Below are 19,369 nucleotides of genomic sequence, written 5' to 3' on the forward strand. Positions count from 1 at the left end.
GTAGGCAAGCAAGTGAATGGGGAAGCACGAGAGAGGGAAGAGATCTTGATAGTTCTTACTCAGATTTTAGCCACAACCAAAATTCCCTTGATATACCAAGGGAGAAGAGAAAAATAAGCACCTAAAAAAACAAAAAAAATTGGAGCACATTACCTAAAGGGAATATTCTATATTTAGAGGGAATTCATTTTCCTTTTTAAGTGAGTCACTTTCAAGAATTTAAGGTTGGCTACATTCCTCTAAGATTATATACAAAAGAGAATGAAATAATATAATAAAATTAGCTACACATTTAATAGAAAGCATCATCAGTAGCATACTCTACTTATATCCATTTTACCTGAATTCCCTTTAGAGATGAAGCACCCATGTAAAGAAATACTCCGTAAAGTACTGGCATAGGAATAAACTGCACATATAAACAGAGAAAGGGACGAGTATATTAAATACCATTTAACAATATTAAATGCTAAACAGTTGAAATTCAAAGTGCCATATGCCTGCATTAATCAGACAAGTTGTAAACTCAGATTCACTCAATTACAAATTAATAATGCTACTCAGATCACAAAGCAAAAGAAGAATCTGTCTCTACAGCTTTATTTTTCTCTCATGGCCAGTTCTGAGGACAATGTACATTATTCACTATTAAAATTAACAGAACTACAAGAAAAATGTGTTTGGTTCATACTTAAATGTTTTACTTAAAAGACTGCTCAGGAGAAAGTATCTGAATAGTAAAACTATAATCCTCACAGCTATTCAAGATACACAAAAAATATTTCACGTTGCTGAAGGAAATGTTCTGTGCTATAAGCATTTATAAATGGTGAATGACTTATGGAATGGCACAGTAAGAGAACACAGTAAATATTCAACCTCTAAGTATAAAGTGTGTAGGTTACAGAATATTTCCATAGATAAGTATTTGTTTTAAATACTAAATGCACAAAATATGTTCAGTTTGGTTTCAACAAAGTGAAGTTTTTATGATGTACATAATAAAACAGTACTGGGATTTTCAAGTTCTAAGTGCTTATTCCCTTCACTGTGGCAACATGCAAGTCTAAATTCTGATCTTACTGAAGCCAGCGAATGGACTCTTACTGATTTCACTGAGGCCTGACAATTCTTATAAACAGTATTACGCATATAGATGGTATTACATAAGCATATGACTAGACACCCGGTTTCAGGACACTGGTGAGCAGTGCAGAGCATGCTGGCAGCATGAGAGAATTTTTGTGTTCATTGCCAAGAATTAACCACAAAAAGTCTCCTGCAACTGTGAAGGTATTTTTAATTATCCAGAATTCACAAAATGTTCTTAAATTACCTACATACATTTACTTATTTGTATAACTGAGCAAGACTGGTTCATGACAATGATACACCACAGGTGAATGGCAGAATTCACTCTGACTTCAGCAAGACCAGATTTCATTATAAGGTTTCTGTCTTTAAAATGTTAGATGTCCCTAGTGATTTTATTAGGCAAAATTAAAATTTCACTTTAGATTATCATTGTGCAACATTATTATAGTAATGTGCCTGGAAAGGGCAGTCATTAAATAATGCAGTAACAGCAGTGAAATGTTCTGTGTACTGCAGTATTATTTATCTTTTCATTATTTCCCCAAAATTACCTTCAGAATACTTGTCAAAAAGACAGATGAGCCCATCAGGATAAAAATCATGAGCCCTGTGACTCTTTGCTCCCGGATTCCAAGAAATTTTGGCTGTTCCCCTGGAGCAGAACACTCCGATTCCAGTTTTAAGCTATTCACGTGGGAAATAGAGAGGACAGTGGCTGCAACAAACCATGGCAGTCCCATAATAGAGCACACTCCAAGCATGACAGCCACCATGAGCAAGTCAAGATGGTATCCGCATCCTTTCTGCAAAAAAAAAAATGCAATGACAGCAAGAGGTTACAAAATGACATCTGAAATAAGAAGATTGGCAGGCATTCCTAATGAACAGCTAAAGACAATTTAAAATTACGTGACTTGTAGCAGAAAATAGCTTTCTTTTACGTGGTATCCAGGCTGGGTCAGTAGTGGTGGCGAACCGGTTATCTAAGGGGAATTCCTACCGTTCACTTGAAATGATTAATTTTATTAGACTCACTTCTGTTGTAAGTGTATATATCATAAATCCAAAATAATTTGGTGCCACAATAATGGGCAACAAATAGTTTTTATGCTTGTAAATACGATAATAGTAAGACAATGGAAAATACAGACATTTTTCTGTTTTAAGTAAATCTCTTCTCTCAATAACAATGGATGCTAGTGTACAGAACATCCAACTGCACTGCCTACTTTCCATAGCACTAATCTTAATAGGCCATCCATCCATCCCTACACAGAAGGTAAAACATGAATTTTGATTCTTTCCTACATAAAACCTCTCCAGTTAACATTTACAAAATCAGTTTATGCCCTAAATGGCCAGAAAACCACATCAATATTTGTAAAGTCTTTATAGATGGTAAACACATGATAGTAATAAGCGTTCCTTAATGTACTTCCATCTAACCTAAGAACAGGCAGATAGATATTAAGAGAAATTAAGCTATAACTAAGCTATACATTAAACTACAAAATAATCATAATCATCACCAAGTGCTGTTTTGCTGGTTTCCTTATTCAATATTGAGAAGTAATATAATAAACATTTATATGGGAAGCCAGTATAAAACCTTTGGTTTTGGACTATCTCTGTAGCAGTCAAATACTTTGTCAATTTACCAGCATTATGCTTTGCTTTTGTGGTTGTGGACACAACATTTTGGTCAAACCTCAGGCACATTTAAAAGCCTACATATTTGAAAACGACCAATGATCTGCATCAAGCTTACTCATATAAATGTTTGTTAGCATAGCTAGAAGGAATATTTCTTTTTCTATTTTAGTAAGTATCCAGGAATACTATGTAGCTGCAAGCAACAAATCAAGATATTTTTCCTTTAAAAAGTCAGGTAGTGAGTTATCTGCACAATATGGCAACAAATCCAATGTCATGGTCTGATGAAGCCGTGATGTTCATACAAACAATGAATATGTTGAACCATAATTTTGCCTGTAAACCCATGCAAATGCCTTTTGACATAAAAAAAGTAACTAAACTAAACTTGGAAGGGTTTGCTACAGAGACTGCCAAAAGCTGAAATGTGCACTATTCAGAATTTGCTATGGGAAGTATAAAAAAAGGAGGGGAAGAACAAGCTGGAAGCAAACAAGTCATTTCTTTCTGAAGACAACTTTAATTTCTAAAATGGGAAGTGTCTGGGTTTATGAAAATGCAAGCCACATCAAAATGAAAATGCCATCTTATTTACTTACTTTATCTGAAAAGGGGAATTCATATAAAATACAGAAAATGAAAAGAACCAACTCTAGCGGCCTTCCCTCACTCCCCAAAAGCACTCATGAATCTTATCTCCAAGACACATCTTGACAAGCTCAGAGATGTGTCAAACAAAGATATTAGTTACATGCACAATGCACTCAAAGAAAAAGTTTAATTCTAAATCCTAACAGAGACACCTTTTTTTACCTTCTGACACATTTATGAGGAATGTATCTGCTAATGCATACAGAATCCGAGAGCATTTCCTCACATTCATACATGATCTGAGGAACCTGACATATGGGAAGAAAAGGAAGCATAGCAACAGGTGATGCTACACCAGACCCCAGCAAAACTAAAACGCAGCAAGACAAGGGGGCAGCCAGGAGGACCATCTGACTCCCAGATGCCAGTGCTGAAAAAACACATTCCAAAGCTTGGCAGCAAATTCCTGCATCTGTCAAGTTAACCACATGCAATGCTATGGATTGACATGAAGAGCCAGGCTGACAAAGAGGGCAAAAAAAGAACATATCAAATGTCACAATCATCCAAGAAGAGGCAGTGCAGAGTGAAGGTTGCAAATGCATTTGCTAAAGCAACTTGGGATTGGATTGCTGCTTATTAAAAGTATGTCAAAAAAAAAAAAAGCCAAGCCTAAGCTCGCTGCATATACATGTACAGAAACCTGCTGCTAGATTTTGCCCAACAGTTTTTCAGAGGGGTGATGTCCCTTTTTCTCTCTCCATCTGTAGGCAACTAAAGTGTTAGAGAACAGAGCAGGAAGTTGTCCTATGTTGTTTTAAGAACCCATTGTGCCATTAAAGTTCAGTCTTATTCTCCTCCATTCTTTAAGAGGAAGGACACATAAAAAATGGATGGGTAGAAGTACAGAGAAAGATGAAGAGAGAGGAAAAAAAAATCTTGTAATGCAAAATAACCCCTGTTTTTTCTAAGTCTGGTCCAGTAGGCAAACACTGTCAATATTTGAAGACGTAATATAACAGTGATGAAGGAAATGATTAACTTCCGGGTTATTTTCTTTAGGAGAATTGGTATCATGCTCCAAATAAAGTATAGAGGATAGAATTTTATTGATTCAGAATCTCTATACCAAATCACACTAGTAAAGACTTCTGTAAGGCAGCAAATCACTGAACACAGGGCACAGATACCACATAGACTGATGGAAAAATGCATAACAATGCTTAATAACAGTGCTATATAGCATAAAGTAAATTAGCATCCTCAAGTAGATGAAAATATATTACATAACCTGAAGCAGAAAATGACAATAAAATGAACTATTTGACTGAATACCTTTAGTTTGTGTTCTTTTCTATTTATAATGACAGCTGTGATCTGCTGGTCCATAAAGATAAGGATAGTACAAAGCAGGGCTGGAATTACAGCAGCAATGACTGTCCACCAAGGATTAGGCCCCAAAGGAGTAATAAACCATCCACGATCATCTCTGGTGGGCTACAAAAAGAAAGTCATGCATGACTAAGGATATCTAAGGATTATCTACACAAGAACACACACACAAACATTTCTAGGATACAACTTCCTTTAAAATTAATAAATAATCTCTCTATATAAGATGACAGAAAAAAATGCTAAACTTCCTATAATACCAAAAAGAGAAGCTATATGTAATAATAGCATCTAGGGTACTGCAGACTTGGTTATATTTGGAAGGAGACCCACCCAACTACACAGGCCACTGATCAGAGCAGTTTTATAGCATATGGCAAGCACAACAAATTCTTAATAGTATCAGTACTCCCTGACTACAAACATATAATAAATTAAACTACTATAGTGCACTATTTTATCAAAATAGTAAGGCAGTGCAACTAATCAACAAATTACCTTAAAAGCATTTGGAACCTGAAGTTTTGGTGATGGAATCCCAATGGCATAGTCAATTAAAACCATGGACAAAATAGTGAGAAAAACAGCAAAATCGCTGACAACAGATCGCACCTATGATTATCAAGAGAAATGACAACTTTAACAAAAGCACTCGTGTCATTTAGGATCTATTAGGACTCATTTCTTTTCAGAGTTTCAAGATATTTTTTGCTTACAGATAAAACCATACTTATTCTGGCACAATTTTTTAACAGAGAACAGACACAGCGTCCATTTTACCAGCAGCAAACTGAATTTGCAGTGCAGCTGGCATTCATGCTTGCACATGACTAATGACAACTTTTGAATTAAACAAATGGCACACACCTTTGTTGGGAAGTATCGGCTAGTTTTGAACTGCTTCAGTGTGGATGACAGAGTTACTGTAGAAAAGAATAAGATGACAGACCAGAAGAGGACATCTGGAACGTAAGGGCCATGATGACCACAGGCTCGTCCAACAAATGCTCCATGAAACTTTTTACATTCCTATCAGGGAGAACAAAGTAGTATTGTTCTGAAAAGTATGCTTATGCTGATACTTTCTTTCCAATTACTTTCCTAAACTTTTAGTTTTTTAGTTCCCAAACTAAAATCTAGATTGTATTAACAGAAATAGTAAAATCATTTTTAGGTATTTATTCTTTGAAAAAATAAGACTACAAGTATTTCTATCTGGTCTACGTGGAAAAGTCTCAAACTCTCAAAAGAATCACTTTTTTAACCACTATTACATGATAAAGTCACTAAGATATACCATAAAGCAAGTCATTAATTTAAAAACAGACATTTCAAATTGAACACACACATTTATTTTCTGTTTCAAAAACAGATTTGCTCTTCCTAATTCCTTCCAAGAAAGGAAAGTTTGAAAACAACCAAGAGAAAGGCTGCTCCTGAATTCCTGCTTCATTCTCAAGAATTGACTTTTGTTTTAACTTCACAGGTCAAGCGAGGAAAAGCTACTTGGAATGTACAGTATTAACCTAAAAGGAGACCAATACATCTAATACCACATGGGGGCGGCACATTCCACAAATTATCTTTTGCTTTAAAATGTGATCAGGTAAAATGTATCAGAACCCAAAATCTGTATTATTTTTTTCCAATATAATTTAAGATCAACTGTGCAGTAGAAAACATGTCTGATAATTCTCCAGTAGCATCCTTAGCTGTTAAAAATCATACTTCTTCGTCTTAACAAGACTTTTTAACAAGCAGTGAAATAGAGTGTAGCTATAAAAATAGGAGCTACAAGCTCTGGACTTGCAATCCTTTCCTTTTCCTTCCCCAAACCCTCCATGCATATTAAGACAAAAAACCACAGCACCCAGAATCAGAGATTCCATACAGCGATATCCTGATGGATTAGGATCTTTTTGTTTCAAATGAACTGGGTCACTGGCTCATCAGATGCACAACACAACACTGCGGCTTGCCATGTTATGAGAAACTTTGTCTTTGAACAAACACTGGCTTGAAAAAATCAGTTTCTATTCAAAGGCCATGAGACAAAGGAGTGAAAAACTTTTTTCTTTTTTTTTTTTTCCTCTAATAGTATACCTAGGATAAATGTGATGTACTTTTGACTGATGAAATTGAGGTGTTAGCTGGGAAAGAAATATTTCAGGAAATATTTAACAGGAAATTCTCAAGATTTTGGGACATCAAATAGAAGACTTATCCTGGCCTGAGCTAGACCTTGACGTTGGCATAACACACGTTCCTTGTGTAAGAAGAGGCACCTACGCACCTACTGACTTTGTCACCATCAGAATAAAAACTCTGATCATGCTTAGTTTGTCCTAGACAGAAAAAAAAAAGTTGTTCTTACTGGGTCTTACTGTAGGTTTTTAAGAAGAAGTGTTTGTCTTTCCTGACCAACCTAGATCTTCAAAACTTAGAACTTATACATCAGAAAAGAAACATTACAAAAGAAACAACAAAAAGAACTGAGCAGCAGAAAAGACAGTGGGGGTAAAACTGACCAAATTTTTATAGACAACTAGGTATAATCTTTTATTGCATTTCTATAGCATAGGAGAATTGAAGTTTCCTGACGATGCTTGCAAGAAATAAACACATGAAAGCATGAAAAAACTTGGATATTTCTTTGACAATTATAGGGATTCACAGGAAAAGTTGGTCAGTTATACTGCTACGCATGTAAACTCAAATTTTGGTAATAAGGTTTTTTGGAAGTTTTGAAGGGTTTTATATAATGCAGCTGGTCTTTTACATTTATAGTTAAAACAAAATCTGTTATTTTAGATCTCCTCAGCTGCAAATGTACTCTGAAAAACACTGTCAGAGATCTGAGAAAGTGAGAGGAGGAGTCTGCCCCTGCACAGATGCTCTTTGAGTGTGCTGCAGTTTTGAGAATATTCATTCTGGATTGCTGGAATCCCTCAGGCCAGCAGTCCTCAACTTTCTCTCTGCTGTTGCTACACCAACAGAGATGAGGAGCGGTCCTTGCTATGAAGATATTAACAGCCATGGAAGAGTGCTCTTGCTTACTCATGATAGAAAGACACCAGTTCTTCTGCATTCCTGCCTTTGAAGGAAAAAATCTGTGGGAGGTGGTCAAGATGGATTGGGATTTAAGTGCTTCATTTGGTTGTGCTTACGATGGGGTTATTCTCGTTTATTTTTTGAACCTTTAGCTTTATGCCTTTTTCACTCAATTCTCTTTTGCTTTGTAATAAAACGATATCTTTGTGAGAAAAACCGTTGGCTAGATCACAATATGCCATTTTAATCAGGTTGCAAAGGTTGCTTTAAAGAAGTAAAATCTGAAATAGTAAATCCTTCAAATGTAGGAAAGTGTACCATTTAGAAACAACTTATCCATGTGAGCTAAACCAAACTGTTTGTAGCTTTTTCCTGTCCTTCTTCCCAGTAAAATAATTTGCATAACTAAGACATCCATAAGACTGAAGACCTAGATAAGAGAAATTTGGCCACTGAACAGGAGCTTTACAGAATTTCCTCCCTTCCTTTCCTTTATAGCCTGAACAGCTGGAAGAATGTTTTAGGGGAAATAAATGCTTCTAGAGTCTTTCTACATGAGGGAACTTTGGTTTTGCCATCTGGCAGAATTTAGGACAAATCCGTTATCATTTGACATGTTTAGACTTAATCTCAGTCAAACTCTTGTGCTAGTGTGTCAAGGAGTTTCCAAAGCAGGGCACAAAATGCACATACTTGCTTTAATGTGTACTATCAAAGACTGCATAATGATCTACCAAAATGTTTACAAAAAGAGAGAATTCTACGAAGTCTATGTTAACTTTTGTTAAGTATATTATATGCTTTATTTGAACAAGGATCAGAAAAAAACATAGTATTTTTCCTATATATATGCTGCTTAAGAATAGATAAAATGCTTATTTATGCTTATACCTTTATTTACTAAGTTTCAATATTTCACTTACCGACACAGTTAGGTTCCCCCATGGCACGTCAGATGCAGATATATTGTAGTCCTGCCAGTACTGTAAGGTTTTATTGCTAGGATGTTCTGGTTCCACACAATTGCATCTGAAAAGACAAAACAGTATCTTTTCTTTAATAATAAAAGATGTATCTGATACAAATCCAAATTATCAACTTTATGACATATTAAAATCGTGCTCTACTTTGCCATATAATCTTAGTTTAAATGAATTCAGTAAATGCATGCTTTAAAGCAATTTGTAGTTCAGTAGCTAGTGCTATTACTAGAGCAAAATTTGCTGTGAGGTGCATACGCATATACAGTACGTAACGTGACTTATTTAAACCACTGTCCACAGCATGTTTTTCCATCTATTTTCCTCCTATTCTATTGATACTTCTGAGCACAGTTTTTAACACTGAGAATGTGCCAGTCCTGTTCCACTCCCTTATACCAGTATTTCCCTACATGGGATTAGACGCTATGCACAGTTCCAGGGCTGACACGTTTCTGAAATGCAAACTGTCTGCATTCTGTTTCTTTTTCTTTACCAGAATGCCTTCGCATGAAAAACAGACAAAGTGCCTGGTCAGCTGATCTCTGCAAGATCACCAGCACCAAAGGCTCTGGGAACTTTTGTGTCTGTTGTTTTTCCTCTCCCCACAGCTACTTTAAAAGCATACTTTTCATTCTGAATTGTGTATTTTAACATACATAAAGGTGAAGAGGCAGTGTGGGAGGACAGTACTTCAAAAAGGCAATTTAAAACAAAAATTAAGTCTTTAAAGCCTCTGAAGCAACTGTGGGAGGCTTTTTCTTTGACAAAGACTTCAAAATCTGCAGGATACTCTGTAGGTTCCGAGATGTCAACTGTGCTTTGCAGTTCTCTTCAAATTAATCCTACTTCAAAAATCTATAGGACTATCTATCCTGCTCATATTTTAACTTGCTTATGATAGCTGCAAATAAATTCTGTACTCCTTTTTCTGATAAATTTGTCAGGAGTAGCTGGGTACAGAATAAAATCTAACTATACAGTAGAGAGCCATTAAGCACACATTTGCATTCCAATTCTAGCAGAGTATCGCTTTATTCACTTAGCTAAGCCATCAATTTTCTCTGTGGACGTTTATCTTTCCACAAAACAAGGATGATGATTCCTACATAAAACTGTGATATTTTCTGTACATGGAATTCTGCCATCTACATTATGAGTACAGAATAGTGCTATTGTATTTCCATTACAATACTATACATGTGACAAAACAGCTGCATTTAATATACAGAGAGGGAGAGATGCAGGTTATCTTTGTGCAAGTCCTTGCTTTTATTATAAATGCAGCTATTTATAAGAGGAAGAAAAAAGTCTTACAGCCCATGAACAAAAAGAAAAAAAGAAAAAAAAAAAGAAAAGCAATGGCATTCAGAAAAATAGAGGGCCTGAGCCAAAAGTCATTGAAGTAGACTGGATCTTTCAAATAGACAATAAGCTTTGGATCAGGCCTCAAGTGCAAAATGAATGCGTGTTCAATGCATGTTTAAAATATTACAAAATAATTAAATGAAGCACATCAATAACAGTGAGTTAAGGTAGCATAATAAAGTCAATAAATGGGATGTCTATGCTACTGCAAGGGAGTATTTGACGTTCATGCAACAATACAAGTGTGGCTATTTCAGGTTACGATTGTTTCCTGGGAGCACAGGAGCTCCCTGCCCCCTGTGGTCCATCGCTGATCGCAGACTGGCCAGACGCTGGGCGATGGCCCATTGGAATTTGATTACAGTAGGCCAAGGTGATGTGGGCTGTTCAATCACAGTCACTTTCTCACTAGAAGGGAAGACTGTGCATGTCACCAACACTATACAGTACAACTACACGTACTGCAAACTGCAAAGTTCCATTTAGAAGTTAGAGAAGCCACAATTTTCTATTTTCTTAAACTCAAAAGCCTGACAATTGAAGGCATAGTTCAATACAGCTCAAGTAATTCACCTTCGGATGAGATCATCACCCTGTTTATTGCTAGATCAATACCACTTTCCTTCTTCACAGCATTTGAGTCTGGCCTGTACCAAGTTTTGTTGGCATTTACTGATGGCAGATCATCCTTCAGAAAGTGACTTGTGCAAACTCTGCCCATACAGACCAAAAACTTTACCCTGCACCCAGCTTTTGCAATTGAATGGGTGCAGAATTAGGCCCTAACTGTAAAGATCGGATCCTGCTTTCTACTGAAAGAGGTAAAATTAAAGTCAGAGTAGATCTTTGTTTAGGATCACAGAAATGAAAGATGGAATGACAATCCCTCTCCAGCCCAGAAAACACAACTGGAGGTACCATTCAGTGCCAGAACATAAAAGAGCAACTACCAAAATGTGACATTTCATAAGAGATGTAATTGCTACAATGATGACTATTTCCCAAAACAACTGACCTACAAGAAGGAACTCACATTAGAGAAATAAGGCTTTCTACTTTCATCTCTTAAAACTTTTAGTCTCTTTCATCATCATTTTTACTCTAACAGAGAGGTCAGCTCTCAGGAGAAAAAGTAAAATACGCTGAATTATTAACCACTAACACATCTTTCTATTTTCTTGATAAATTATTATTCAGAAGGTGGAATTAAGTAAAATTGTGTTGCTTCTTGAAGGTTCAAATGTGCTTAAATCCTTTTTAAATTGTTTAAGGTGCTAGGCACTTGCCCACTGCAAGAGATGTATGTGGAGTTTATGCTGTTACCAATGAGCAAGAGACTGTACATACATCTAGTAGTACATTTTCTAAGCAACATACTCAGCCCCAAATACAGTAGCAACTAAGCAATATAGTCCCATGCCTATTGGTGATAACAAGCCAGCAATCACCTTTGCTATGCCAAAAGATACGGAAGGACTCGATTCTTTTTCATCATAGCTAGGAAGAAATTGCTTTTTTCATGTCTAGAACACAGGCAGGGAAGAATACGACATTAGTTGTGGTGGCAAAAGCATAGGCATCACTACAGTAAAAAAAATAATAATAAAAAAACCTCTGCTGCCAATCTGCTGATTTTTTTCTTAAGTTTCATTAACTTTAGACAACCATCATAACTTCACTGTGCATGACGTTTTCTGCATCTTGTTTTGTTTTCAAAAAGCAGAGCTAGGGTTTGACAACAGCAGCTTCAGGACACCTCAAATTACTATCAGTGTTCCCCAAAAGGAACAGTCATTATTAACCCTATTAGCACCGAAAAGACTTGTCTGTATGATCCCTCTTCCTTGGGACAAAGGGAAAGAGAATATGGGTTGGTAAATTAGAAACACGTTGTTTTATATGTAAAGTTGTCCCCCCTTTTATCAGCAATAAAATCACTGCTGCTCAGCAACCAGTTGGGTGAAAGGTTCTGTACTAAAACACTCAATCCTGAGTGTACCTTTTTCCTACAAAAATAAGAAACGTATTCCCTAGGCCTATTTACTTGATCAAAATTAACATGTCTGGTGGGAGAATCCCTAATTTCTACCTCTCATCCCCAGTTCTTCAAGCTCATTCTCCATGTGCTTATGAAGCTCCGTTGAGCACACCTTCCTCCCCACGCAGTGCAGCATGGTGTGAGCCCATTCGGCTGCCATTACAGACAATGTAAGAGCTCTGAACAAGACTCTTGCATGGTGTTTTTGTGAGTAAATAAAAAACACTTACATGGTGCAGCTCCTTTGAAAGCCTCATTGCCACTCATCCCTAGGCAACTGCCATTTTACAGTGTGTTCTTTTCAAGGCTGGGAAACACTTCCTACTAATGATTTTATGCAAGTCATAGGGTTCTGCTTTAGAGTTCTTATATTTCCAGCATGTACATACTAAAAACTACACCTATTAATACTAGATAAGGCTCTGCTCTATAAAAGGTGCAACTGGAGCTTCTTCATGATTAGCTAACACACTACTTCCCCTTCCTGGAAGCGAAAAATCTCTTTTGGGCTCACTTAATATAGAGAATGAGATTTACTTGATATGAATATTTATTTAAAAAAAAAAAAAAAACAGGCAACTACGACAAGTTACAAAATGTGCTTGGTTAAACAGTATGTCTCACTAAATATCAGAAAACATATTTGGTAAAGAGTAGGAAGCTTTTCCCCTAAGAAGCAGACTATGCTCTATGGGTATGCGGTACATTGATAACATAACAGAGTAAGAACATCATAGGAAACTGAAGACAACATCACTAATTTTGTTTTAAAAGTAATGCATTACCACATACGCATAAGCATTGCTAACACTGTATTTACAAGGCTGAAGGAAAGCCCAGTAGTATCAGAATGCCACGCATGTTTAGGTTGTCTCCAAATATACTATTTTCATGTGACTCTTACGAGTACTTGAAGAGTCTTTCTGTTTGTCCAGCTGCTACACAAAAAGAGACAACAGCATCATAGACTTCATCTCTTCTGCTGTCCCATATGTACAACACCTGTATATCCCTGGCATTATATTTACCATACCCCTTCTCATGTCAACATTCATAACGATGAAACCAAGGTCTCAGTGGAGAAGAAACTGGAAGCAAAATAATTAATACTGATGGGAAATGGACTTGTCAGTTGAGTTCTATTCTCAGTATCATGAAATCCTTTCAAGGCACAGCTGTCACGGCAAGATGAAATTTTTTTCTTCATTTATTAATGAGATCTGCCATCCTGAATTAGACCATTGAGTCATTAAGTTAAGTAGCCCCTCTCTGAGGATCACGAACATCAGTAGGCATCTAAGTATATTCTACAAATTTGGAAGTCTATATAGCATGGTTGGTGAAGTTGAGGGGAAAAAAATGTAAAAGTATCTAGATAATGCACTCAGAAGCACAACAAATTCATATACACATAAATATATCTATATAAATATATCGGGGGGAGGGGGGGTGCTGGTGTCACAGTGAACAAATCACAAAGAATTGGGTTTCTTTGGATAGCTCCTAAGAAGGAGAACATTGTTCTCCCAAGGAGAAAGTCTAGAAAACAGATTTATAATTATATTGTAGTTTTGTTAAACTTGTCTGTCACTCATAAAGACTGGTCTTTATTAGCTGCCAGGTGCAGAATGCAGTCCATGCATTCTTAGCAATATTATGGTATGTAACTGCTATAGAGAGAGTTTATCTTGAAGAAAATCTGTGTTATTATGTGGGACATTTCTCATTTTCATTAGTCAACTGCAAGCTTTCACTCAGAAATAGTTCTAGGTTGTAATCTATTCCCACTTCCAAAGTTAAAAAAATAAAACACTTATACCTGAGAAGAGATTCACAAGCTATATGGTCAGATTAACATTAATTTTTGATCATTCAAGTGTAGTGTACCAATACACAAATGTACTATAAAAGTAATCCAAGGATTGTACATAAATTTTTCTAGATTAAGACAACATTGTATAGACCAGCTGATTGCCATGCAGAATTGCTTAACACAGAGATCCTATTCCAAAGCAGAGGGGATAGGGAATAGGAAAGAATGAAGCTAGGTGAGCACTTATTGGACTCAACAGAAGGAGAAAATAAAATGAGTCAGTCAGGTTGAACAGAGATAGGGAAGTCCTAGAATAAAGCAAAATTTTTTCTGGATTCCAGGGTTTGTCAGGAAGCAGAAGGGAACCAGCACGGAACCAGCACTTAAACTTAATGATGGCAGTTGCATGGTTCTTGGAAGAAGAAGGACATTCTTAGGGGAAGAAACAGAGGATATGGCACAGTTACTTAATTGTAGGGGGAAAAAAAGTTACAAATGGGGGAAGAAAATCTATATTCATATCTGCCTACAAAGAAATCATTACATGAACTGGAATTCAACTATATGTTTGGGATCCCAATGAGAATACCATGTGCTGATCATTAGAGACTACTCATTCCACCTGCAACTCAAGGAATACAAAGCATAGAAGAATGTAATTTGCATCCAGTAATAATGTATTTGATTAATATCAATATATTCAATATATATATACACATATACATATATATTGAAAGATTTAAAGCTTGTTTGTGCAGATAGTGGTATGCACAAAGCTGATCTTCACAATGACTTCTAGAAGCAATGGTTTCTATAGCCTGCAAAAGATACTGAGATTGACATGATCTTGGCTCCTTAATTACATCAGAGTGGGATTTTCTACTCCTAATTCTTAAGTGCATGTCAATACCAAGACAGATTGTAATATGCATATTACTATGCCAAGAAATCACTTTAAAATTATTCAATGTAATCTGTTAATAATTGAGTAACTTCTGGTAAAGAATATTAAAAACAACACGAATCCACCTCTCTGAAAAAAAGGATTGATAAAAAACAGAAGGTATATAAAGTCCCAAGATCTGAACCTCGCTCAGAGAAATAATATATTTTCTGTATTCATAGATAACTTTCTTAAAATGTTGGTCTTTTAAAGAATACTGGATTGTTTTCTAAATCTCATTACTTTCATCATGGATGTTCATTTTGTTTTCCTTTTGAGAACCTCTATTTTCAATCCACTCAGTAGCAGCGGTCTCCTTTCCTAGCAATATTTAACGTATACATTAAAACTGATGTGCATCGGTGTTACAGACAGAATTCACTGGCTGGAGATATATTTGCTATGGGAGTAGGAAAAAGCAGGAGGAGGAGAATGCAGAAATAAAAGAGTTGCTATGCCAACCTACAAATGCTAATGGCATGACAAATACAAAAAGGTCACAGTAAAAAAAAAAAAAAAAAAAAAAGACTAAGAAAGAAAAAACAAAGTCCAGACCAAAAAATATGTGTATTTCATTTAACAAACACTACAGCTACTGTATTTAAATTCCTTTAAAACAATGCATTTTAAAAAGAAAAAAACTGCACCGCAGCAGCACGCTGAAAATCAGGTTGCCTTTGTCCTTTTTTTGATCTAGTTCTTCAATGTCTAATTACCTATAGTCTAAAGACAGAACTTTTTCTTAAAGTTAAACAGGTTTTCCTGAAAGATCATCTGAGGATCATAGCCAACATTTTAATGCGGAGTAACAAACAAGCATAACAAAGAAAAAGAGTAAAAAGTGCATCAGGACTAGTTATACGCTCATTAGATCGTGCATAAAAGATGCATTTGTCTTTTTGAATTTGATAGGATTCTGTAACAAATTAATATATTCTACCTAAAGTGGTAAAATAGTAAATAAGAACACTTTTAGGAGGACTTTGAGCTGATTTTCAAATATTTGGGTATGTGCAATTTAATAAAAAATAAAACAAAGCTGTTCTAAATGCTCTTTTTATAGTCTTCTAAGGTTTATTATGGCAGATACTAGTAGTGACTTCTATGCTCTTAAATGTAAGAGGAGATACATGTAGTAGAGTCTTTTATACAAAACTCCTGCAGTGGAGATTGTTTATGACAGAAGTCAAACCCACCCAAAATACGCCTTTCTCACTTGAAATATGGTTACAATCTGTTTGAAATACAAACCATTTAAAATGATATTTTCTTTGTCTTTCTAGTACTCCAAAGGATGATACTAACAGCACGCCAATGACTTTTCATGAGTCAAAGTCATTTCTTCACCAAGACAAAGGCACCAATACTGGGATGCAAACCAACTACGTATGGACATCAGAGCATCCTTAGAAAGGCCATATGATAAGGGAGAAGGCTAGGCCACAGCTTAGACCAAAGCTTCAAATATATACATTACCCTCACCTATTTAACTTCTTTTGTTTTTAGTAGACAACAGTGAGAATACAGGAAACAGGAATTTTACAGTATAACCTGAGTTTTCTAGTACAGAATTGCAGATTCGAGATAAAGATTTACATAAGCTTTGGCAAAGCATCCAAAGAGAAATGAGTTGCTCAACCTTTTGAAGTTCACCCATTGCTAATTAAAGAACTGCCAAGGCTTTACTAACAATTAAAAACTTGTCTTTAAAATCCCCGAAGATAAAAAAAATGCAAACAGCTGTTTTAATTAGCAAAACAGCAGATACTAATTAGCTTCTGTAACAGAGTATGCTGGTCCTTTAAGGACAGGACCAGTTTCAGTCCAAGTCTGCTACCCATTTGAACTACAAATAGAAGGACTGCAGTCAGATGCTGCAGAAAAAAGCTTCTCATTTCTCATGAAAGTCCGCAAATTCAAGTCCACAAAACTGAGATTTTTACTTCAAGTAAGTTTTTGAGCTTACTTGTCTTCTAGTAAGATCCTTCTGGAACTTATGGATCTTTCTGGAATTGATAAGACATTTAGAGTCATTCAAACAGGTCCTGAGGGTAAGCCAAAGCTGTTCCTGGCTGTCTATGCAGATGGAACCATAGCAGAAACAGTAACTTTCTGCACCCTTTTTCACTGGTAAACTGGGTGGATGGGAAAGGCCAGTACCAGATGAAAATGTTTACAAATATGTTGAAAAGGGAAAATCAGTTTTAACAGTGAGGGAAATGAAATCAGTCCCTTGAACTCCTCCTGGCAATGTGTGCTGAAGGAACCAGACTATTAAGAAAACACTGCTGGCCTTTGGAATATGGAATGAGGTGAGAGATTTTTCCTTGAAGAAAGGAAGATAGAGATGAGGAGGTCTTTCCATTTACCTGGAAGCAAATGGACTATGATGGCTTTTTTTCAGTTGAAAATTGAAGGAATATAGCGCTGAAACTTAGGAAAAATGCCCCTGTAACATAACTGAAATATGGTGCTGACTGATTTGCTAGACTGTTTGTTTTCATTGAATGTTATTTTGAAATCATATTCCAGACTGTTTGTATTTTAACTAACTTCCTTTTCAAAAAGTTGTATACTTGTTTTACCTTCATAATGTCTCGGTCCAAATAGGTTGAGTACTTTTGGAATGATTTAAATACATCAGGCAACCCATTTAAAAATTCTTGAACCAAAAGAAAGTATTAAGCATAGAATTTTTAAAAACCATAATGCTTTTACTGTCAAACTTGGTAAGGTTTCAAGCTCTGCCAGTAAGCTTCTCTGACTCTGCACCACAGGGCTCCACAGAGACCTTATAGCAGTCTTCTAGTACCTCAGGGGGGCCTACAGGAAAGCTGGGGATGGACTCTTTGTCAGGGATAGGACAAGCAGTAAAGGTTTTAAACTAAAAAAAAGTAGGTTTCAAATAGATGTTGGGAAGAAATTCTTTACTATGAGAGTGAAGGACTGGAACAGGCTGCCCACAGAAGCTGTGGATACCCCACCCCTGGAGGTGTTCAAGGCCAAGTTGGATGGAGTTTTGAGCAATTTGGTCTAGCAGAAGGTGTCCCTGCCCATGGCAGGGGGGATGGAATTAGATGAACTTTAAAGTCCCTTCCAACCCAAACCATTCCATGATTATAACATTTGAGAAAACTGGACTTGCTATCTGAATGAAAAAGCAATCATGTAACAACGTAAGTTCTATGATTTTTGTTAATTAGAATTTTATTTCCCTCAAAAGTTTTTGTTTGTTTCTTTCCCACAGTATTTAAAGAAAGGGGAAAAAAATCACAGTACTACCTAGATGAATCATCACTGCCACTACCAAACACTGTATATCACAGAGACAGTTAATTTGCTGGGTGTTCACACACTCCAAATATATCAAGGAATGTAAAATTCAGTTTTTCAAGGATGATACATGACTTGCAAAAATCAAATATTAGCCTCAGCAGTACAGGTACAGTTATATCATTTCCACTGACAGGTCTTTTTTACTCAGGAATTTCTGAAATTTGATTTTTTTTTTTTTGCCTTGTGATGATCACATGCAAATGATAATTGAGATACCTTCACGTCCTGGGCAAATGGACAATGTGTCTGGACAGAGTAATGTGCACATATCTGTGCTGCAGACTTGTCGAGTTCAGGATGCACCCAGCCTTTTGTGAATGCACTGGTAATTTGGAGAGCTGAGGTGCAGTTGCTCCAACACAGCATATCTTTCAGCTCTCCCAGTCTTTTGGGGCCAGTTCTGAAGAACTAAGACAAACTATGGTGAAGGGGAGGGGAGGGAACAGAAGAGGCTGGAATTACCACTTCGCAATGTTCAGTGCACAGATTCTTGGAACAAGCAGATGGGCTCTTAGACAGCAGAGCAGACAGTGAATTAGATGCAAGATAATCAATATGCATACTGATGTCTCCAACAATCAGGTTTAATGTAAAAAATATATAAGCCACATCTCTTAAGAACTATGCTGCCTATAACTATGCCTACAGCTACTTGTTTTGACATTGGAGGGGTCAGTTGCCATGGTCATGCTATTAGTAATAAATAGGCTGTTGCTGCAAGTAGAAGATATAACAGATGCCGTAAGTGAAATATAATGTAAGAGCTGAGAAGTCAATTTATTTGCACTATTCAGAGTGAATGAACAACTGAGAATATATGTATGAAATGATGACCCTATAAATAATTGTACATGACCATTTTATCATACAATTTTGATCATGATATGTGATTCTGTGATTCTGTATTTGCTTGAAATCATCAGGCAGTAGTCAACAAACATCTGGAAGATGCTTGTCCTTCAGTAATTGCATTTGGAAAGCTCTAAAACTTTTGTGCTGGTATTCCAACACTATAGGACAGGTCAATAGCTTTAATCAGAGGGTAACAATTGCTGCCTTTTTTTTTTTCTTTTTTTCCCCCCTTTTTTTCTTCTTTCTTTTGTGTTTG

The 19,369-nt window shown here is 36.2% G+C and overlaps 1 protein-coding gene across 2 annotated transcripts in view; it reads right to left on the reverse strand.

The window, feature by feature from the left end:
- Positions 1–19,369, reverse strand: part of SLC4A10 (solute carrier family 4 member 10) — a 119,109-nt gene that overhangs the window by 13,209 nt on the left and 86,531 nt on the right. For both annotated transcript variants that reach the window (XM_035571482.1, XM_035571473.1), the window contains exons 15-20: positions 8,706–8,811; positions 5,599–5,760; positions 5,230–5,343; positions 4,675–4,836; positions 1,647–1,898; positions 341–409 (exon numbers count right to left, since the gene is read on the reverse strand). In XM_035571482.1, coding sequence (XP_035427375.1) covers positions 341–409; positions 1,647–1,898; positions 4,675–4,836; positions 5,230–5,343; positions 5,599–5,760; positions 8,706–8,811 — 865 coding nt within the window. The remainder of the gene's footprint in view (positions 1–340; positions 410–1,646; positions 1,899–4,674; positions 4,837–5,229; positions 5,344–5,598; positions 5,761–8,705; positions 8,812–19,369) is intronic.

Source organism: Cygnus atratus, chromosome 6 (genome assembly GCF_013377495.2).
Source record: "Cygnus atratus isolate AKBS03 ecotype Queensland, Australia chromosome 6, CAtr_DNAZoo_HiC_assembly, whole genome shotgun sequence".
Classification (NCBI taxonomy): domain Eukaryota; kingdom Metazoa; phylum Chordata; class Aves; order Anseriformes; family Anatidae; genus Cygnus; species Cygnus atratus.